A 23,133-nucleotide genomic window follows, 5' to 3' on the forward strand; every position below is an offset into this window, starting at 1 on the left:
TTTTCTGTGGATTGTAATGAAATTAAAAGAAATTTCGTACTGTCACGAGTGAACAAACCAAGATTCCACGGAATAAGTTGAAGAAGGCTGTTGTAGAAACGCCTATATTTAGAGAAATAATATGTGCTAAAATACATGTGCAAATTACAAGATGTTTGAACTTTACAAATAATGATCTTGTTGTCAACAAAGACAAAAATAAAAACAAATTGTGCAAAACAAGATCTGTGACCCAGTATAAGAACCAAAAATTTAGGGAACTGTGTACAATGAAATAAGACATTCCTAACCATGAATCACACATGAAATTTAAGGTATACGTATCTTACAACCAATTCAATCCATCAAAAAGGGTACATGCTATGACTTTAAAATACGAGGGTCGTTCAATAAGTAATGCATCACATTTTTTTTCTCAAAACATATTTATTGTTAAGAGTCAGAATTCGGTGACAATATATATCAACATGTCTTGCCCATGTCTTATTTTTCTACGTAGTCTCCATCACATTCTATGGCTGTATGCCAATGTTATGGAAGAGAATGTGTTCCCTGCTGGTAAAAGCTCTTGTCCTGTAGGCACAGCCACGTTTTCACTGCATGAATGACAATCTCGCCATCTTCAAAGTGTGTTCCCTGTAGAGGATCTTTAAGCAGCCCAAGGAGATGGAAGTCTGAGAGTGTAGGTCTGGACTGTATGGGTGAGACAATGACGTTCTGCTCAATTTGGCGATGTGTTTCCAGGTTCTCAGACTTTTGTGTGGGTGTGCATTATTGTGTTGGAGCAAGATTTCTGCTGGATTCTTGTCCGATCGAACACATCAGAAACGGTTCTTGAGTTTAATCAGAGTCTTCACGTATGCCCCTGAAATGATGGTTGACCCTCTTGGCATCACATCCACGAGAATGTCACCATCACAATCCCAGAAGACTGTCACCATGACTTTTCCAGCAGAGGGGGTTATCTTGATTTCCTTCTTTTGTAGTGAATGAGGATGATGCCACTCCATGGACTGACTTTTTGTTGCTGGCACAAGCTGGTGCACCCAGCTTTCGTCCCCTGTAACGATCCATAGCAAAAAAGCCTCTCTGGCAGTCTCAAAACGTTCTAGCAATTCAGATGAAATGTCCTTTCTTTGAATCCTGTAATCTGCTGTAAGCATTCATGGAAACCATTGTGGGCACCTCTTTGAATATCCGAGAGTCTCGATCATTACAGACCCACTTCCAATGGTGACTGATAACTGTAGAGTCAATTGTCGAGTTTTGTTGTGCCGGTCGGCATGAATAATAGCATCCACACAATTCAGCATGTCAGGAGCAGTGGCAGTGACAGGATGTCCCAAGCATGGCTGATCATGGAGCTCTGTTTCTGCATTTCCTGAGGCTGTAACTTTCTTTAGCCATTGTCCAACTGTACTCCTATCAATTGCTGCATCACCATACACTGCACACAAACGTTTATGGATGTTCACCATGGTTTCTTCTTCTGCACACAAGAATTCAATAACAGGACACTGCTTGTAATGTGAGTCATATGTAGACACCATTTTGACACTGTACCATGGCTCTGTCATCTGCCAGGACGGTTCGAAACTTCACTGGCGCACAGAACAAACATCAAATGTGAAGCACCAACAAGGAAGTTTGTCTACGTATATTAAAGGCTTTTTACAAAAAATGTGGGGCATTACATATTGAATGACCCTCATATATATCGGCCATGGTAAGATAAACTGTGATAATAGTGCCTCCAAAAGTGTTGTCAAAGAGCTATCATGGTCGGTGTTATTTAGAGGACACAATTTATACCTAGATCACCTACTCTTCACCAAAATTATTTATGACACTGTCGCACAATTATAAAACAAATGTCATTGGCATAATATGTGCAAATAAAAAGAATATGCCAAAAGGCAGAAGAATCAGCAATGATCAATGGCATGGCATGGAAACCACTGCATTACAGACATATAATGCGTATCCACAGGACATGTGCCCAGTAACTGAAAAAATGTCATACTGATCTCTCTGTTGGCAAAAGTAGTCCCCCTTTCAGATCTCTACAAGGGGATTACCAAGGGGGAGGTGACCATGAGAAAAATATTCAAGAACCAATGAAAGGATAACGTTCTATAAGTAAGGTCATGGAATGTCAGAAGTTAGAACATGGTACGGAAGCAAGAAAATATGAAAATGGAAATGCGAACATTCCATTTAGATATAGTGGGGGTCAGTGAAGTGAAATGGAAAGAAGACAAAGATTTCTGGTCAGATGAGTATAGGCTAATATCAACAGCAGCAGAAAATGTTATAATGGCAGTAAGATTTGTTACGAAAAGGAAGGTAGGGCAGAGAGCAAGTTACTGAGAACAGTTCGGTGATAGGGTTGTTCTTACCAGAATCGATAACAAACCAACACTGACAACAACAGTTCAGGATCCTTGCCGATGTCACAAGCCAAAGATGAAGAGACAGAGAAAGTATATGAAGATACTGACCAAGTAATTTAGTACATAAAGGGAAATGAAAAGCTAACAGTCATGGGGGAATCAAATGCAGTTGTAGAGGAAGGAGTAGAAGAAAGGGTTATGGGAGAATATGCACTTGGTGCTAGGAATGAGAGAGGACGACGACTAACTGAGTTCTGCAATAAATTTCAGCTCGTAATAGCAGAGACTCTGTTCAAGAAACACACGAGGTGGTGGTACACTTGGAAAACGCCAGGAGATAATGGAAGATTTCAGTTAGATTACATCATAGTCAGGAATAGATTCCAGAATCAGATACTGGATTGTAAGATGAATCCTGGACCAAATATAGACATATATCACACTTTAGTAATGATGAAGAGTAGGCTGAAGTTTAAGAGACTAGTCAGGAATAATCAACACACAAAGAAGTGGGACACAGAAGTACTAAGGAATGAAGAGATATGCTTGAAGTCCTTGGAGGCTATAGATACTGCAATAATGAATATCTCAGCAGGCAGTTCATCTGAAGAGGAATTGACATCTCTAAAAAGGGCAATCAGAGATGTTGGAAATAAAAACACAGGTACAAAGGAGACAACTGTGAAGTAACTATGGGTAGCAGAAGAATTATTTCACTTGATCAACAGAAGAAGGAAGTATGAAAATGTTCAGGGAAATTCAGGAATACAGAAATACAAGGCACTTAGGAATAAAATAAACAGGAATTTCAGTGAAACTAAGTTGAAATGGCTCCACGGAAAATGTGAAGAAATTGAAAAATACATAATTGTCAGAAGGACTGACTCAGCATATGCAGGGTGGAGAAAAATTGTGTCACAAAATTTTAACCCTGGATAGCTTATGCCAGTAGGAACCAAAATTACTGATGTTGTGTAGGTCGTCAACACACCATTTTTAAACTATGGAAACTAGGCACCATGTTCTCCGATTGGCAGTGGGATTGCCCTGTTGCCGTTCGTCGGTTGATGGGCAGCGCTATAGTTGTCGGTTCACACATACAAACGTCCCCAACCCCGTCACTGTTCCAACATGATGCGCACACATGTCGAATGGGTCTTACTGTTTGCCTCCACATCACATCAGAGGCATTCACATGTCAATTTCACTTCGGAGCACACACGTCACCTGCAACTATGTCATACAGTAAGCATAGTGACACAGTATTTGTTTGAAGGACAACGAGATATGGTTTTTGTTTAGGGACTAGCCAACAGTAATGCGCATGGAGCTCGAGGTTGTATGAGGAACGGTACCCAGCAAGATTCCACCCAAACCCGCAAACGTTAACAGCAATTCACCAGCAACTTGGAAAACAGGCTCGTTAGCAGGATATCAAGGTGATACTGGAAGACCTCGAAAACGACGGGGTGCTGCATTTGAAGAGATTGTTCTCGAGTGCTTCGAGGAAGCACCTACAACTACTCGAGCGGTTGGACATGACATGGGAGTCACTCATCGGTTAGTCTGGGAGGTTTTGAGGGATGATGGCCAGCATCCATATAGTTTCCACCCTGTCCAAGAGCTATAAATCCTGTGACAGACTATGAACACAGGCTAGGGTTTTGTCGGTGGTTTCATCTACGACATGTTGTATGAGATCTCGACTTTCCTGCTATTTCGTTGTTTACCTTCCATTGGGACGGACTTTACAACGCTTGAAACGTTCACTTCTGTGCAATGTGAAATCCTCACATCACATACGTGCACAGACACCAGGAACGATTTTCGCTCAACATTTGGGCAGGCATTGTGGGTGACAACCTGATTGGACCTGTCCGTCTACCTCCTCAACTTATGGGCACAAATTACCTTCACTTTTTGCAAGAAACTCTACCCAGCCTGCTGGAAGATATTCCCCTGGACATAACGGTTACGCATGTGGTTGCAGCATGATGGGGCGCCCGTACATAACAATCATGCTGTACGCGAATATGTAAATGAACTCTTCGATGGCCGGGTAATTGGCGCAGGTGCTTGTAGGACATGGCATGCCCAAACTCTTTGCCTCTGTATATGTCTGCTTGTGTCTGTATATGTGTGGATGGATATGTGTGTGTGTGCGAGTGTACACCCGTCCTTTTTTCCCCCTAAGGTAAGTCTTTCCGCCCCCGGGATTGGAATGACGCCTGACCCTCTCCCTTAAAACCCAAATCCTTTCGTCTTTCCCTCTCCTTCCCTCTTTCCTGACGAGGCAACCGTTGGTTGCGAAAGCCAGAATTTTGTGTGTATGTTTGTGTGTCTATCAACCTGCCAACGCTTTTCTTTGGTAAGTCTCATCATCTTTGTTTTTAGATATATTTTTCCCACGTGGAATGTTTCCCTCTATTTTATATATATATATATATATATATATATATATATATATATATATATATATATATATATATATATATATAGAGAGAGAGAGAGAGAGAGAGAGAGAGAGAGAGAGATATGATGTGACTTACCAAACGAAAGCGCTGGCACGTAACACTGTGCCAAGATGTGCTGGCCGTGCACCAAGGCATGTTTAGCCACAGGGTGATCCTCATTGCCAACAAACACTGTCTGCCTGTGTCCATTCATGTGAATGGACAGTTTGTTGCTGGTCATTCCCACATAGAATGCGTCACAGTGTAGGCAGGTCAGTTGGTAGATCATGTGGGTGCTTTCACACGTGGCTCTGCCTTTGATCGTGTACACCTTCCGGGTTACAGGACTGGAGTAGGTGGCGGTGGGAGGGTGCATGGGACAGGTTTTACACCGGGGGCAGTTACAAGGGTAGGAGCCAGAGGGTAGGGAAGGTGGTTTGGGGATTTCATAGGGATGAACTAAGAGGTTACGAAGGTTAGGTGGACGGCGGAAAGACACTCTTGGTGGAGTGGGGAGGATTTCATGAAGGATGGATCTAATTTCAGGGCAGGATTTGAAGAAGTCGTATCCCTGCTGGAGAGCCACATTCAGAGTCTGATCCAGTCCCGGAAAGTATCCTGTCACAAGTGGGGCACTTTTGTGGTTCTTCTGTGGGAGGTTCTGGGTTTGAGAGGATGAGGAAGTGGCTCTGGTTATTTGCTTCTGTACCAGGTCGGGAGGGTAGTTGCGGGATGCGAAAGCTGTTGTCAGGTTGTTGGTGTAATGCTTCAGGGATTCCGGACTGGAGCAGATTCGTTTGCCACGAAGACCTAGGCTGTAGGGAAGGGACCGTTTGATGTGGAATGGGTGGCAGCTGTCATAATGGAGGTACTGTTGCTTGTTGGTGGGTTTGATGTGGACGGACGTGTGAAGCTGGCCATTGGACAGGTGGAGGTCAACATCAAGGAAAGTGGCATGGGATTTGGAGTAGGACCAGGTGAATCTGATGGAACCAAAGTAATTGAGGTTGGAGAGGAAATTCTGGAGTTCTTCTTCACTGTGAGTCCAGATCATGAAGATGTCATCAATAAATCTGTACCAAACTTTGAGTTGGCTGACCTGGGTAACCAAGAAGGCTTCCTCTAAGCGGCCCATGAATAGGTTGGCGTACGAGGGGGCCATCCTGGTACCCATAGCTGTTCCCTTTAATTGTTGGTATGTCTGGCCTTCAAAAGTGAAGAAGTTGTGGGTCAGGATGAAGCTGGCTAAGGTAATGAGGAAAGAGGTTTTAGGTAGGGTGGCAGGTGATCGGCGTGAAAGGAAGTGCTCCATCACAGCGAGGCCCTGGACGTGCGGGATATTTGTGTATAAGGAAGTGGCATCAATGGTTACAAGGATGGTTTCCGGGGGTAACGGATTGGGTAAGGATTCCAGGCGTTCGAGAAAGTGGTTGGTGTCTTTGATGAAGGATGGGAGACTGCATGTAATGGGTTGAAGGTGTTGATCTATGTAGGCAGAGACACGTTCTGTGGGGGCTTGGTAACCAGCTACAATGGGGCGGCCAGGATGATTCGGTTTGTGAATTTTAGGAAGAAGGTAGAAGGTAGGGGTGCGGGATGTCGGTGGGGTCAGGAGGTTGATGGAGTCAGGTGAAAGGTTTTGTAGGGGGCCTAAGGTGCTGAGGATTCCTTGAAGCTCCGCCTGGACATCAGGAATGGCATTACCTTGGCAAACTTTGAATGTGGTGTTGTCTGAAAGCTGACGCAGTCCCTCAGCCACATACTCCCGACGATCAAGTACCACGGTCGTGGAACCCTTGTCCGCCGGAAGGATGACGATGGACCGGTCAGCCTTCAGATCACGGATAGCCTGGGCTTCAGCAGTGGTGATGTTGGGAGTAGGATTAAGGTTTTTTAAGAAGGATTGAGAGGCAAGGCTGGAAGTCAGAAATTCCTGGAAGGTTTGGAGAGGGTGATTTTGAGGAAGAGGAGGTGGGTCCCGCTGTGACGGAGGACGGAACTGTTCCAGGCAGGGTTCAATTTTGATAGTGTCTTGGGGAGTTGGATCATTAGGGGTAGGATTAGGATCATTTTTCTTTGTGGCAAAGTGATACTTCCAGCAGAGAGTACAAGTGTAGGATAGTAAATGTTTGACGAGGGCTGTTTGGTTGAATCTGGGAGTGGGGCTGAAGGTGAGGCCTTTGGATAGGACAGAGGTTTCGGATTGGGAGAGAGGTTTGGAGGAAAGGTTAACTACTGAATTAGGGTGTTGTGGTTCCAGATTGTGTTGATTGGAATTTTGAGGTTTTGGAGGGAGTGGAGCTGGAAGTGGGAGATTGAGTAGATGGGAGAGACTGGGTTTGTGTGCAATGAGAGGAGGTTGAGGTTTGCTGGAAAGGTTGTGAAGGGTGAGTGAGTTGCCTTTCCGGAGGTGGGAAACCAGGAGATTGGACAGTTTTTTGAGGTGAAGGGTGGTATGCTGTTCTAATTTGCGGTTGGCCTGTAGGAGGATGCTCTGAACAGCCGGTGTGGAAGTGGGAGAGGAAAGATTGAGGACTTTTATTAAAGGATAGGAGTTGACGGGTGTGTTCATTGGCTGAGTTGATGTGTAAGTGAAGGATTAGGTGGGTGAGGGCATTGGATTGTTCAGTTTGGAACTGGTATAGGGACTGATGGAAAGAAGGGTTGCAGCCAGAGATGGGAACTTTAAGTGTGAGGCCTTTGGGGGTAATGCCAAATGTCAGACAAGCCTGAGAAAATAAAATACGCAAGCATAATCTGGCTAGGGTGAAGGCATGTTTGCGGAGGGAATGTAAATAAAACTTAATGGGGTCGTTGTGGGGGTGACATGGTATTATAAGGTGGAAAGTGTAACATGAGGTTGAAATGAAAATGAAAATAACTGGATAAAGTAACTGGAGATCTGTTGTGAAAAAAGGCGAAAAAGTGTTGATTAAAGTTGGGCTATGTTGATCCTGTGGTCAACTTGGGTTGGTAGACAACAATGTGCACAAAGGTTAGGTGGTTGTGTTGCCGCCAAAACACGTTAAAGGATGGAGAAATTCGGGAAAATTTCGAAAAAACTGTGTGTAAATGTATTAAAAGGAGTGGTTTGCGGTGGCAGATTATGAAAATGAGGCTAACAATTGTCTGGCGAAGAAATAATGATGATAAACCTGTGGGAAGCGGCTAAAAATTATCAGTGATGTGGGAAAAACGGAAATGGAAATAAAGCGAAAGTTATTAGAACTAGACGAAATGGTTGTTTAATAGGTGAAAGGAACTGTTTGTGGACTACAAACAGAGGATTTTATAGCAGCGGTAGTGTTGAAAGCGTAATTTTTTTTTTTTTTTTTTTTTTTTTTTTGTTATGGTTGGGAAGTGGGTGACGTATTATTGAGTATATATAGGCAGGATAAAATTGTATAGTAGATTACGGTAAAAAGGAGAAGGTGAATACAAAGTGAAACTACTGGCAAAAACAAAAAAAGAGAAAATAAGACGACAGTAAAGATTTCGAAATGCAACAGTGACAATAACAAACGTAATTGTTGGGTTCAAATTAATGATATGAATATAATACAGGGAAACATTCCACGTGGGAAAAATATATCTAAAAACAAAGATGATGTGACCTACCAAACGAAAGCGCTGGCACGTCAATAGACACACAAACAAACACAAACATACACACAAAATTCTAGCTTTCGCAACCAATGGTTGTTTCGTCAGGAAAGAGAGGGAAAGATGAGAGGATTTGGCTTTTAAGGGAGAGGGTAAGGAGTCATTCCAATCCCAGGAGCGGAAAGACTTACCTCAGGGGGAAAAAAGGACGGGTATACACTTGCGCACACACACACATATCCATCCACACATATACAGACACAAGCAGACATATACAGAGGCAAAGAGTTTGGGCAGAGATGTCAGTCGAGGCAGAAGTGCAGAGGCAAAGATGTTGTTGAATGACAGGTGAGGTATGAGTGGCGACAACTTGAAATTAGTGGAGATTGAGGCCTGGTGGATAACGGGAAGAGAGGATATATTGAAGAGCAAGTTCCCATCTCCGGAGTTCGGATAGGTTGGTGTTAGTAGGAAGTATCCAGATAACCCGGACGGTGTAACACTGTGCGAAGATGTGCTGGCCGTGCACCAAGGCATGTTTAGCCACAGGGTGATCCTCATTACAAACAAACACTGTCTGCCTGTGTCCATTCATGCGAATGGACAGTTTGTTGCTGGTCATTCCCACATAGAATGCGTCACAGTGTAGGCAGGTCAGTTGGTAGATCACGTGGGTGCTTTCACATGTGGCTCTGCCTTTGATTGTGTACACCTTCCGGGTTACAGGACTGGAGTAGGTGGTGGTGGGAGGGTGCATGGGACAGGTTTTACACCGGGGGCGGTTACAAGGGTAGGAGCCAGAGGGTAGGGAAGGTGGTTTGGGGATTTCATAGGGATGAACTAAGAGGTTACGAAGGTTAGGTGGACGGCGGAAAGACACTCTTGGTGGAGTGGGGAGGATTTCATGAAGGATGGATCTCATTTCAGGGCAGGATTTGAGGAAGTCGTATCCCTGCTGGAGAGCCACATTCAGAATCTGATCCAGTCCCGGAAAGTATCCTGTCACAAGTGGGGCACTTTTGTGGTTCTTCTGTGGGAGGTTCTGGGTTTGAGAGGATGAGGAAGTGGCTCTGGTTATTTGCTTCTGTACCAGGTCGGGAGGGTAGTTGCGGGATGCGAAAGCTGTTGTCAGGTTGTTGGTGTAATGCTTCAGGGATTCCGGACTGGAGCAGATTCGTTTGCCACGAAGACCTAGGCTGTAGGGAAGGGACCGTTTGATGTGGAATGGGTGGCAGCTGTCGTAATGGAGGTACTGTTGCTTGTTGGTGGGTTTGATGTGGACAGACGTGTGAAGTTGGCCATTGGACAGGTGAAGGTCAACATCAAGGAAAGTGGCATGGGATTTGGAGTAGGACCAGGTGAATCTGATGGAACCAAAGGAGTTGAGGTTGGAGAGGAAATTCTGGAGTTCTTCTTCACTGTGAGTCCAGATCATGAAGATGTCATCAATAAATCTGTACCAAACTTTGGGTTGGCAGGCCTGGGTAACCAAGAAGGCTTCCTCTAAGCGACCCATGAATAGGTTGGCATACGAGGGGGCCATCCTGGTACCCATGGCTGTTCCCTTTAATTGTTGGTATGTCTGGTTTTCAAAAGTGAAGAAGTTGTGGGTCAGGATGAAGCTGGCTAAGGTAATGAGGAAAGAGGTTTTAGGTAGGGTGGCAGGTGATCGGCGTGAAAGGAAGTGCTCCATCGCAGCGAGACCCTGGACGTGCGGGATATTTGTGTATAAGGAAGTGGCATCAATGGTTACAAGGATGGTTTCTGGGGTAACGGATTGGATAAGGATTCCAGGCGTTCGAGAAAGTGGTTGGTGTCTTTGATGAAGGATGGGAGACTGCATGTAATGGGTTGAAGGTGTTGATCTACGTAGGCAGAGATACGTTCTGTGGGGGCTTGGTAACCAGCTACAATGGGGCGGCCAGGATGATTGGGTTTGTGAATTTTAGGAAGAAGGTAGAAGGTAGGGGTGCGGGGTGTCGGTGGGGTCAGGAGGTTGATGGAGTCAGGTGAAAGGTTTTGTAGGGGGCCTAAGGTTCTGAGGATTCCTTGAAGCTCTGCCTGGACATCAGGAATGGGATTACCTCGGCAAACTTTGTATGTGGTGTTGTCTGAAAGCTGGCGCAGTCCCTCAGCCACATACTCCCGACGGTCAAGTACCACGGTCGTGGAACCCTTGTCCGCCGGAAGAATGACGATGGACCGGTCAGCCTTCAGATCACGGATAGCCTGGGCTTCAGCAGTGGTGATGTTGGGAGTAGGATTAAGGTTTTTTAAGAAGGATTGAGAGGCAAGGCTGGAAGTCAGAAATTCCTGGAAGGTTTGGAGAGGGTGATTTTGAGGAAGAGGAGGTGGGTCCCGCTGTGACGGAGGACGGAACTGTTCCAGGCAAGGTTCAATTTTGATAGTGTCTTGGGGAGTTGGATCATTAGGAGTAGGATTAGGATCATTTTTCTTCGTGGCAAAGTGATACTCCCAGCAGAGAGTACGAGTGTAGGATAGTAAATCTTTGACGAGGGCTGTTTGGTTGAATCTGGGAGTGGGGCTGAAGGTGAGGCCTTTGGATAGGACGGAGGTTTCGGATTGGGAGAGAGGTTTGGAGGAAAGGTTAACTACTGAATTAGGGTGTTGTGGTGCCAGATTGTGTTGATCGGAATTTTGAGGTTTTGGAGGGAGTGGAGCTGGAAGTGGGAGATTGAGTAGATGGGAGAGACTGGGTTTGTGTGCAATGAGAGGTGGTTGAGGTTTGCTGGAAAGGTTGTGAAGGGTGAGTGAGTTGCCTTTCCGGAGGTGGGAAACCAGGAGATTGGATAGTTTTTTGAGGTGAAGGGTGGCATGCTGTTCTAATTGGCGGTTGGCCTGTAGGAGGATGCTCTGAATAGCCGGTGTGGATGTGGGAGAGGAAAGATTGAGGACTTTTATTAAGGATAGGAGTTGACGGGTGTGTTCATTGGCTGAGTTGATGTGTAGGTGAAGGATTAGGTGGGTGAGGGCAATGGATTGTTCAGTTTGGAACTGGTATAGGGACTGATGGAAAGAAGGGTTGCAGCCAGAGATGGGAACTTTAAGTGTGAGGCCTTTGGGGGTTATGCCAAATGCCAGACAAGCCTGAGAAAATAAAATATGTGAGCGTAATCTGGCTAGGGTGAAGGCATGTTTACGGAGGGAATGTAAATAAAACTTAATGGGATCATTGTGGGGGTGTTGTGAGGGTGACATGGTATTAGAAGGTGGAAAGTTTAACATGAGGTTGAAATGAAAAAGAAAGATAGAAATATATGGGGAGAGATGAAGGCGAACTAGAAAGCAATTGGAGATCTGGTATGAAAAAAGGCGAAAAAGTGTTGGTTAAGTTGATCCTGTGGTGAACTTGGGTTGGTAGACAGTGATGTGCAAAAAGGTTAGGTGGTTGTGTTGCCGCTAAATCACGTTAAAAGACGGAGAAATTCGGGAAAATTTCGAGAAAATTTCGAAAAAACGTATTAAAGGAGTGGTGTTGTGGTGAAAGATTACGAAAATGGGGCTAACAATTGTAGAAATAATGACGTTAAAACCTGTGGGGAGCGGCTAAAATGATCAGTGATGTGCGAAAACGGAAGTGGAAATAAAGTTAAAGTTATTAGAACTAGCCGAAATGGTTGTTAAATACGTGAAAGCAGCTGTTATTGAACTAGAAACGGTGGATATTATAGCAGCGGTAGTGTTGAAAGCGGAAAATAAAATTTTTTGGTTATGGTTGGGAAGTGGGTTACGTATTGTTGAGCATATATAGGCGGGATAAAATTGTATAGTAGATTAAGGTAAAAGGGGGAAGGTGAATACAAAGTGAAACTACTGGTAAAATCAGAAAGAGAAAATAAAGAGAAAAAAGAGAAATAAGACGACAGGAAAGATTTCGAAATGCAAAGGCGACAATAACAAACGTAATTGTTGGGTTCAAATTAATGATATGGTTATAATAGAAGGAAACATTCCATGAAGGAAAAATATACCTAAAAACAAAGATGATGTGACTTACCAAATGAAAGTGCTGGCAGGTCAACAGACACACAAACGAACACAAACATACACACAAAATTCAAGCTTTCGCAACAAACTGTTGCCTCATCAGGAAAGAGGGAAGGAGAGGGAAAGACGAAAGGATGTGGGTTTTAAGGGAGAGGGTAAGGAGTCATTCCAGTCCCGGGAGCGGAAAGACTTACCTTATGGGGAAAAAAGGACGGGTATACACTCGCACACACACACATATCCATCCACACATATACAGACACAAGCAGACATATTTAAAGACAAAGAGTTTGGGCAGAGATGTCAGTCGAGGCAGAAGTGCAGAGGCAAAGATGTTGTTGAATGACAGGTGAGGTATGCGTGGCGGCAACTTGAAATTAGCGGAGATTGAGGCCTGGTGGATAACGGGAAGAGAGGATATGTTGAAGAGCAAGTTCCCATCTCCGGAGTTCGGATAGGTTGGTGTTAGTAGGAAGTATCCAGATAACCCGGACGGTGTAACACTGCGCCAAGATGTGCTGGTCGTGCACCAAGGCATGTTTAGCCACAGGGTGATCCTCATTACAAACAAACACTGTCTGCCTGTGTCCATTCATGCGAATGGACAGTTTGTTGCTGGTCATTCCCACATAGAATGCATCACAGTGTAGGCAGGTCAGTTGGTAGATCACGTGGGTGCTTTCACATGTGGCTCTGCCTTTGATTGTGTACACCTTCCGGGTTACAGGACTGGAGTAGGTGGTGGTGGGAGGGTGCATGGGACAGGTTTTACACCGGGGGCGGTTACAAGGGTAGGAGCCAGAGGGTAGGGAAGGTGGTTTGGGGATTTCATAGGGATGTACTAAGAGGTTACGAAGGTTAGGTGGACGGCGGAAAGACACTCTTGGTGGAGTGGGGAGGATTTCATGAAGGATGGATCTCATTTCAGGGCACGTTTTGAGGAAGTCGTATCCCTGCTGGAGAGCCACATTCAGAATCTGATCCAGTCCCGGAAAGTATCCTGTCACAAGTGGGGCACTTTTGTGGTTCTTCTGTGGGAGGTTCTGGGTTTGAGAGGATGAGGAAGTGGCTCTGGTTATTTGCTTCTGTACCAGGTCGGGAGGGTAGTTGCGGGATGCGAAAGCTGTTGTCAGGTTGTTGGTGTAATGCTTCAGGGATTCCGGACTGGAGCAGATTCGTTTGCCACGAAGACCTAGGCTGTAGGGAAGGGACCGTTTGATGTGGAATGGGTGGCAGCTGTCGTAATGGAGGTACTGTTGCTTGTTGGTGGGTTTGATGTGGACAGACGTGTGAAGCTGGCCATTGGACAGGTGAAGGTCAACATCAAGGAAAGTGGCATGGGATTTGGAGTAGGACCAGGTGAATCTGATGGAACCAAAGGAGTTGAGGTTGGAGAGGAAATTCTGGAGTTCTTCTTCACTGTGAGTCCAGATCATGAAGATGTCATCAATAAATCTGTACCAAACTTTGGGTTGGCAGGCCTGGGTAACCAAGAAGGCTTCCTCTAAGCGACCCATGAATAGGTTGGCATACGAGGGAGCCATCCTGGTACCCATAGCTGTTCCCTTTAATTGTTGGTATGTCTGGTTTTCAAAAGTGAAGAAGTTGTGGGTCAGGATGAAGCTGGCTAAGGTAATGAGGAAAGAGGTTTTAGGTAGGGTGGCAGGTGATCGGCGTGAAAGGAAGTGCTCCATCGCAGCGAGGCCCTGGACGTGCGGGATATTTGTGTATAAGGAAGTGGCATCAATGGTTACAAGGATGGTTTCTGGGGGTAACGGATTGGGTAAGGATTCCAGGCGTTCGAGAAAGTGGTTGGTGTCTTTGATGAAGGATGGGAGACTGCATGTAATGGGTTGAAGGTGTTGATCTACGTAGGCAGAGATACGTTCTGTGGGGGCTTGGTAACCAGCTACAATGGGGCGGCCGGGATGATTGGGTTTGTGTATTTTAGGAAGAAGGTAGAAGGTAGGGGTGCGGGGTGTCGGTGGGGTCAGGAGGTTGATGGAGTCAGGTGAAAGGTTTTGTAGGGGGCCTAAGGTTCTGAGGATTCCTTGAAGCTCTGCCTGGACATCAGGAATGGGATTACCTCGGCAAACTTTGTATGTGGTGTTGTCTGAAAGCTGGCGCAGTCCCTCAGCCACATACTCCCGACGGTCAAGTACCACGGTCGTGGAACCCTTGTCCGCCGGAAGAATGACGATGGACCGGTCAGCCTTCAGATCACGGATAGCCTGGGCTTCAGCAGTGGTGATGTTGGGAGTAGGATTAAGGTTTTTTAAGAAGGATTGAGAGGCAAGGCTGGAAGTCAGAAATTCCTGGAAGGTTTGGAGAGGGTGATTTTGAGGAAGAGGAGGTGGGTCCCGCTGTGACGGAGGACGGAACTGTTCCAGGCAAGGTTCAATTTTGATAGTGTCTTGGGGAGTTGGATCATTAGGGGTAGGATTAGGATCATTTTTCTTCGTGGCAAAGTGATACTCCCAGCAGAGAGTACGAGTGTAGGATAGTAAATCTTTGACGAGGGCTGTTTGGTTGAATCTGGGAGTGGGGCTGAAGGTGAGGCCTTTGGATAGGACAGAGGTTTCGGATTGGGAGAGAGGTTTGGAGGAAAGGTTAACTACTGAATTAGGGTGTTGTGGTGCCAGATTGTGTTGATCGGAATTTTGAGGTTTTGGAGGGAGTGGAGCTGGAAGTGGGAGATTGAGTAGATGGGAGGGACTGGGTTTGTGTGCAATGAGAGGTGGTTGAGGTTTGCTGGAAAGGTTGTGAAGGGTGAGTGAGTTGCCTTTCCGGAGGTGGGAAACCAGGAGATTGGATAGTTTTTTGAGGTGAAGGGTGGCATGCTGTTCTAATTGGCGGTTGGCCTGTAGGAGGATGCTCTGAATAGCCGGTGTGGATGTGGGAGAGGAAAGATTGAGGACTTTTATTAAGGATAGGAGTTGACGGGTGTGTTCATTGGCTGAGTTGATGTGTAGGTGAAGGATTAGGTGGGTGAGGGCAATGGATTGTTCAGTTTGGAACTGGTATAGGGACTGATGGAAAGAAGGGTTGCAGCCAGAGATGGGAACTTTAAGTGTGAGGCCTTTGGGGGTTATGCCAAATGCCAGACAAGCCTGAGAAAATAAAATATGTGAGCGTAATCTGGCTAGGGTGAAGGCATGTTTACGGAGGGAATGTAAATAAAACTTAATGGGGTCATTGTGGGGGTGTTGTGAGGGTGACATGGTATTAGAAGGTGGAAAGTTTAACATGAGGTTGAAATGAAAAAGAAAGATAGAAATATATGGGGAGAGATGAAGGCGAACTAGAAAGCAATTGGAGATCTGGTATGAAAAAAGGCGAAAAAGTGTTGGTTAAGTTGATCCTGTGGTGAACTTGGGTTGGTAGACAGTGATGTGCAAAAAGGTTAGGTGGTTGTGTTGCCGCTAAATCACGTTAAAAGACGGAGAAATTCGGGAAAATTTCGAGAAAATTTCGAAAAAACGTATTAAAGGAGTGGTGTTGTGGTGAAAGATTACGAAAATGGGGCTAACAATTGTAGAAATAATGACGTTAAAACCTGTGGGGAGCGGCTAAAATGATCAGTGATGTGCGAAAACGGAAGTGGAAATAAAGTTAAAGTTATTAGAACTAGCCGAAATGGTTGTTAAATACGTGAAAGCAGCTGTTATTGAACTAGAAACGGTGGATATTATAGCAGCGGTAGTGTTGAAAGCGGAAAATAAAATTTTTTGGTTATGGTTGGGAAGTGGGTTACGTATTGTTGAGCATATATAGGCGGGATAAAATTGTATAGTAGATTAAGGTAAAAGGGGGAAGGTGAATACAAAGTGAAACTACTGGTAAAATCAGAAAGAGAAAATAAAGAGAAAAAAGAGAAATAAGACGACAGGAAAGATTTCGAAATGCAAAGGCGACAATAACAAACGTAATTGTTGGGTTCAAATTAATGATATGGTTATAATAGAAGGAAACATTCCATGAAGGAAAAATATACCTAAAAACAAAGATGATGTGACTTACCAAATGAAAGTGCTGGCAGGTCAACAGACACACAAACGAACACAAACATACACACAAAATTCAAGCTTTCGCAACAAACTGTTGCCTCATCAGGAAAGAGGGAAGGAGAGGGAAAGACGAAAGGATGTGGGTTTTAAGGGAGAGGGTAAGGAGTCATTCCAGTCCCGGGAGCGGAAAGACTTACCTTATGGGGAAAAAAGGACGGGTATACACTCGCACACACACACATATCCATCCACACATATACAGACACAAGCAGACATATTTAAAGACAAAGAGTTTGGGCAGAGATGTCAGTCGAGGCAGAAGTGCAGAGGCAAAGATGTTGTTGAATGACAGGTGAGGTATGAGTGGCGGCAACTTGAAATTAGCGGAGATTGAGGCCTGGTGGATAACGGGAAGAGAGGATATGTTGAAGAGCAAGTTCCCATCTCCGGAGTTCGGATAGGTTGGTGTTAGTAGGAAGTATCCAGATAACCCGGACGGTGTAACACTGCGCCAAGATGTGCTGGTCGTGCACCAAGGCATGTTTAGCCACAGGGTGATCCTCATTACAAACAAACACTGTCTGCCTGTGTCCATTCATGCGAATGGACAGTTTGTTGCTGGTCATTCCCACATAGAATGCATCACAGTGTAGGCAGGTCAGTTGGTAGATCACGTGGGTGCTTTCACACGTGGCTCTGCCTTTGATTGTGTACACCTTCCGGGTTACAGGACTGGAGTAGGTGGTGGTGGGAGGGTGCATGGGACAGGTTTTACACCGGGGGCGGTTACAAGGGTAGGAGCCAGAGGGTAGGGAAGGTGGTTTGGGGATTTCATAGGGATGTACTAAGAGGTTACGAAGGTTAGGTGGACGGCGGAAAGACACTCTTGGTGGAGTGGGGAGGATTTCATGAAGGATGGATCTCATTTCAGGGCAGGATTTGAGGAAGTCGTATCCCTGCTGGAGAGCCACATTCAGAATCTGATCCAGTCCCGGAAAGTATCCTGTCACAAGTGGGGCACTTTTGTGGTTCTTCTGTGGGAGGTTCTGGGTTTGAGAGGATGAGGAAGTGGCTCTGGTTATTTGCTTCTGTACCAGGTCGGGAGGGTAGTTGCGGGATGCGAAAGCTGTTGTCAGGTTGTTGGTGTAATGCTTCAGGGATTCCGGACTGGAGCAGATTCGTTTGCCACGAAGACCTAGGCTGTAGGGAAGGGACCGTTTGATGTGGAATAGGTGGCAGCTGTCGTAATGGAGGTACTGTTGCTTGTTGGTGGGTTTGATGTGGACAGACGTGTGAAGCTGGCCATTGGACAGGTGAAGGTCAACATCAAGGAAAGTGGCATGGGATTTGGAGTAGGACCAGGTGAATCTGATGGAACCAAAGGAGTTGAGGTTGGAGAGGAAATTCTGGAGTTCTTCTTCACTGTGAGTCCAGATCATGAAGATGTCATCAATAAATCTGTACCAAACTTTGGGTTGGCAGGCCTGGGTAACCAAGAAGGCTTCCTCTAAGCGACCCATGAATAGGTTGGCATACGAGGGGGCCATCCTGGTACCCATGGCTGTTCCCTTTAATTGTTGGTATGTCTGGTTTTCAAAAGTGAAGAAGTTGTGGGTCAGGATGAAGCTGGCTAAGGTAATGAGGAAAGAGGTTTTAGGTAGGGTGGCAGGTGATCGGCGTGAAAGGAAGTGCTCCATCGCAGCGAGGCCCTGGACGTGCGGGATATTTGTGTATAAGGAAGTGGCATCAATGGTTACAAGGATGGTTTCTGGGGGTAACGGATTGGGTAAGGATTCCAGGCGTTCGAGAAAGTGGTTGGTGTCTTTGATGAAGGATGGGAGACCGCATGTAATGGGTTGAAGGTGTTGATCTACGTGGGCAGAGATACGTTCTGTGGGGGCTTGGTAACCAGCTACAATGGGGCGGCCGGGATGATTGGGTTTGTGAATTTTAGGAAGAAGGTAGAAGGTAGGGGTGCGGTGTGTCGGTGGGGTCAGGAGGTTGATGGAGTCAGGTGAAAGGTTTTGTAGGAGGCCTAAGGTTCTGAGGATTCCTTGAAGCTCTGCCTGGACATCAGGAATGGGATTACCTCGGCAAACTTTGTATGTGGTGTTGTCTGAAAGCTGGCGCAGTCCCTCAGCCACATACTCCCGACGGTCAAGTACCACGGTCGTGGAACCCTTGTCCGCCGGAAGAATGACGATGGACCGGTCAGCCTTCAGATCACGGATAGCCTGGGCTTCAGCAGTGGTGATGTTGGGAGTAGGATTAAGGTTTTTTAAGAAGGATTGAGAGGCAAGGCTGGAAGTCAGAAATTCCTGGAAGGTTTGGAGAGGGTGATTTTGAGGAAGAGGAGGTGGGTCCCACTGTGACGGAGGATGGAACTGTTCCAGGCAAGGTTCAATTTTGATAGTGTCTTGGGGAGTTGGATCATTAGGGGTAGGATTAGGATCATTTTTCTTCGTGGCAAAGTGATACTTCCAGCAGAGAGTACGAGTGTAGGATAGTAAATCTTTGACGAGGGCTGTTTGGTTGAATCTGGGAGTGGGGCTGAAGGTGAGGCCTTTGGATAGGACAGAGGTTTCGGATTGGGAGAGAGGTTTGGAGGAAAGGTTAACTACTGAATTAGGGTGTTGTGGTGCCAGATTGTGTTGATCGGAATTTTGAGGTTTTGGAGGGAGTGGAGCTGGAAGTGGGAGATTGAGTAGATGGGAGAGAGACTGGGTTTGTGTGCAATGAGAGGTGGTTGAGGTTTGCTGGAAAGGTTGTGAAGGGTGAGTGAGTTGCCTTTCCGGAGGTGGGAAACCAGGAGATTGGATAGTTTTTTGAGGTGAAGGGTGGCATGCTGTTCTAATTGGCGGTTGGCCTGTAGGAGGATGCTCTGAATAGCCGGTGTGGATGTGGGAGAGGAAAGATTGAGGACTTTTATTAAGGATCCTTCAGCAATGCGACGTGCCAGCAGGGCGACTGCCGAATTAGCGAGCGCGCCGCCGCGTGTGTGAGACGCACAGCAGCTCGTTGCACCTCCTGTCATCCGCTTGGCGCGTGCAGCCTTCGACACTCGCGGAAGACGCATCTTGTCCCTGGTGTCCAGTGCAGGAGTGCTGGCGCGCGGCCGACCGGCGTATGGCCTGTGCGGGGTGTGGCACTGTCTTGTTGGAAGGCGCCGCTGCTGGCGATGTGAGCTTCCTCGCGTCCCGACTTGTCCCGATAGAATACTGCGCCTTGGTTCTTCCAAAAGCGATAGTAATAAGCACGTCGACTGCAGTGTCATTTAGGGTAGTGAGTCAGACATGGAGAGGATATAAGGCGGGTGGAATATGCAACGACAGGGGGCATTGCAGGGCGGGCGCCGACTCCTTGCGCTGTGGCGCGCCGGTGCCGGCGGCGGCCTGGCTGGGCTGCTGGTGCCTCCATGTAGAGCTGCCGTTTTATATATATATATATATATATATATAAAAAGAAGGAAACATTCCATGAAGGAAAAATATACCTAAAAACAAAGATGATGTGACTTACCAAATGAAAGTGCTGGCAGGTCGACAGACACACTGTGTTCGTTTGTGTGTCTGTCGACCTGCCAGCACTTTCATTTGGTAAGTCACATCATCTTTGTTTTTAGGTATATATATATATATATATATATATATATATATATATATATATATATATATATATATAAAAGTGTATGTTTTGGGACCCAAACTCTTTGCCTCTGTATATGTCTGCTTGTGTCTGTATATGTGTGGATGGATATGTGTGTGTGTGCGAGTGTATACCCGTCCTTTTTTCCCCCTAAGGTAAGTCTTTCCACTCCCGGGATTGGAATGACTCCTTACCCTCTCCCTTAAAACCCAAATCCTTTCGTCTTTCCCTCTCCTTCCCTCTTTCCTGACGAGGCAACCGTTGGTTGGGAAAGCTAGAATTTTGTGTGTATGTTTGTGTCTGTATTTTCTAGCATTAATGGTGTTGAAGAGTTGTGAGGAGCGTATGAACATACCAGAGTCATTTGAGGTGGACACAAACAAAATACCTGGCAATTAGCCAATCATTGTGTAGCTTCTTAAATTTGTTGGGGATGAAGTAATAGCTGCATCTGTCAGTGACTGTAACTAAATGAAGATCACACAACTACAGCGCTCTGCCTGTTGGTTTGCACCAAGGGTGGTGGTCTACATATTGTGAGACAGATGTCTCAGGTCCATCCACGTCCATGGCCAATACTATTTCAGCCCTGTCTAACATTTTTGCAATAGAGGGACTTCCGTATACCATAGGTAACAATAACAGCCACCAGTTTGTTTCCCAAAAATTTTCATCCTTTTGTAAGGCTAGTGACGTTCGCCCTCTCATAACTCCTCCATTTCAGCATCAATCTAACAGTGAGGCCCACTGCATGGTTCGGACATTTAAAACTTAGTTGCAGAAGTACGTATCTGGCAGGTCCGCTGAATCTGCTTTAGACTGTTTTTTAAGTTCGTACCATTTCACTCCAGTGGTGGACAAGTGCCCAGTGGAGCTGCTACATGGACCTCAACCAAGGAACTTCCTTCACCTGCGGCATGCAATGCCGTGCCCACCAATGTCGTTGGTTACACAACGGTTCTGGCCAGATGCGCCTGTCTGGGCTCATGGTTTTGGCCGCAGGCTGGGTTCCTGCTGTTATCGAGCATCACCCGGTCTGGCACCTGTGCGTCATCTGCATTCTTGATGGGCGGATGTCCCATCACTTTGACCAGCTGTGGCCACACACATCGGGTCTGTTCCAAAAGGGTCACAGCCCCCCACCCCAATGCCTGTTCCTGTGTCACAGACGATCTGGTTTGCACTGCAATGGGGGTTGCTGCCTCTGACCCATTCCTCGCCTGCCGTCTCCAGTGCAGCCCCACTGCACCTGATGCTGCTGCCGCCTCTGTTGCTGGGCTGCAGCCATTGTTTCTGACCTGCCCACTGATGCTTCGTTTACCAATTCCTGACCTTGATGAGGAGGTCGCCGTGGAGATGTCATCCCTGGCACTGCCCTTCAGCCTCTCACGAGAGAGGGGATGGCGTGCCAAACCACTCCCTCATCACTTCCGCCCCTAATCAATGGTACCTGTCCGCTACATGGTGGTGCAGCAACAAGTTTTTTTATCTATTCATGTCGTTTTTCCACCAACTAGAAGGGAAGAATGATGTACCTTCACTCATGACAAGTTCTATTTCAGAGATCATGCATCCATACAATTCCCATGCCCACTTATAGAGGCCACCTGGGTCTGCCTTGGATGCACTCTGGTGAGCCGACAAAGAAACAGTATTATTTAGGTGATTACAAATGAGCACTTGGCTTATTCTGTAACTGTATTACAGTTGTCCATTCAATGTGTTTCTAATGAATCACATCAATCTCAGTCAGGGCCTGGGAACGTATGTGGTATTCAGAAGCATTTCCTGCTTACCAATAACGGGCAGGGGCAAACACATTACCGTGTACGTGTATAATGTAGTCTTTGGTGTTTAGATTGTTCTCCCAAAGTGACAAAAAACATTTCAGTAGCCAGTTTTATTTTACCTGCCCTGTGCCATTATCTGGTGTACGTACCAGGGTGGAAAATAATTTGATTTTTTTTCTGCATAGATATAATCATACATTGCTCCTACTTGATTTCTGAGTGTTTTGCATGAAGTATTTACTTATGTGAAAATTTTTCAACATCAACTACATGGCAGCTGCATTGCATTATTGTTAAAAACTAAAGCCATAAATAAGTCTTTTTATATACTCACAGATTATTTTTGCAAACATTATTAAAAAAAAAGAGGCAGCTATGCCTCCATAACACATTTTCTGAGAAGACAAACGCACTTACTGTTTGACATCTTGAGATCGACAAGGCACGCAATATGTACAGGAAAGCACCCACTGTGATAGGAGTCCTTCTTAAGCACCCTACAAAAACAGAGAAACAAGAAATCTGCCATTAGTAAAGTTCAAAATTTATGCTACATCTACACAAGTGAAACAACACTAGCTGTAAAATTTATAAGAAAAAAATGTAGTCAGTCAGTGGTGAGCAACAAGTGTGTGCTTCTACATCAAGAATACAGATTCAACACCCAGCACCACAAGAAATTCTCACTGACTGGAAGATCAGAATGGAACAGGATATACTTTGTGTACTGTAATTAGAAGTCAATTGAAGAAGTAGTACTAGTTCCAGCTTCAAATGGCTATTAGAATACACTGAGGTGACTGAAGTCTTGGGGGTTCAGATGGGGTAGTGATGTGAAAATATGAATTTAAGCAAGTGAAGGTCATTTAGCCTCTCATACTCAATTCCATCTCTCCCTTCCAAGTTTTTGAACCCTGGGAACCTGAGCAGCTCTGAGCAAAACTGAGTAATCAACCACACTGGAGAAGAGGGTCAAGTCAGACAAGAGCAGGAGAAATGGTCTTCCGAATAATAGCTATGGGCTGATAACCCATATCAAGAAAAAAATCTTATTACTAAAGCTCAAGGAAATACAATCGGACGGACCCTCAGGCATTACGTCGAATTGCAGCCCTTGGGAGTCTGTTTGGAATAGTGAAAACATTGAAGGTGGATACCATTGCCTTGCAAGAGATAAGGTGGACTGGACAGGGTATCTTCCAGAAACAGCAGTGTTCTGTGTAACATAGCGGCC

General features: G+C 45.7%; 1 protein-coding gene across 1 annotated transcript in view; it reads right to left on the reverse strand.

The window, feature by feature from the left end:
* LOC126188256 (cell division cycle protein 16 homolog) overlaps positions 1-23,133 on the reverse strand; it is a 203,730-nt gene that overhangs the window by 98,718 nt on the left and 81,879 nt on the right. The window contains exon 6 of the mRNA XM_049929822.1: positions 22,317-22,396. Coding sequence (XP_049785779.1) covers positions 22,317-22,396 — 80 coding nt within the window. The remainder of the gene's footprint in view (positions 1-22,316; positions 22,397-23,133) is intronic.

This window comes from Schistocerca cancellata, chromosome 5 (genome assembly GCF_023864275.1).
Source record: "Schistocerca cancellata isolate TAMUIC-IGC-003103 chromosome 5, iqSchCanc2.1, whole genome shotgun sequence".
Classification (NCBI taxonomy): Eukaryota; Metazoa; Arthropoda; class Insecta; order Orthoptera; family Acrididae; genus Schistocerca; species Schistocerca cancellata.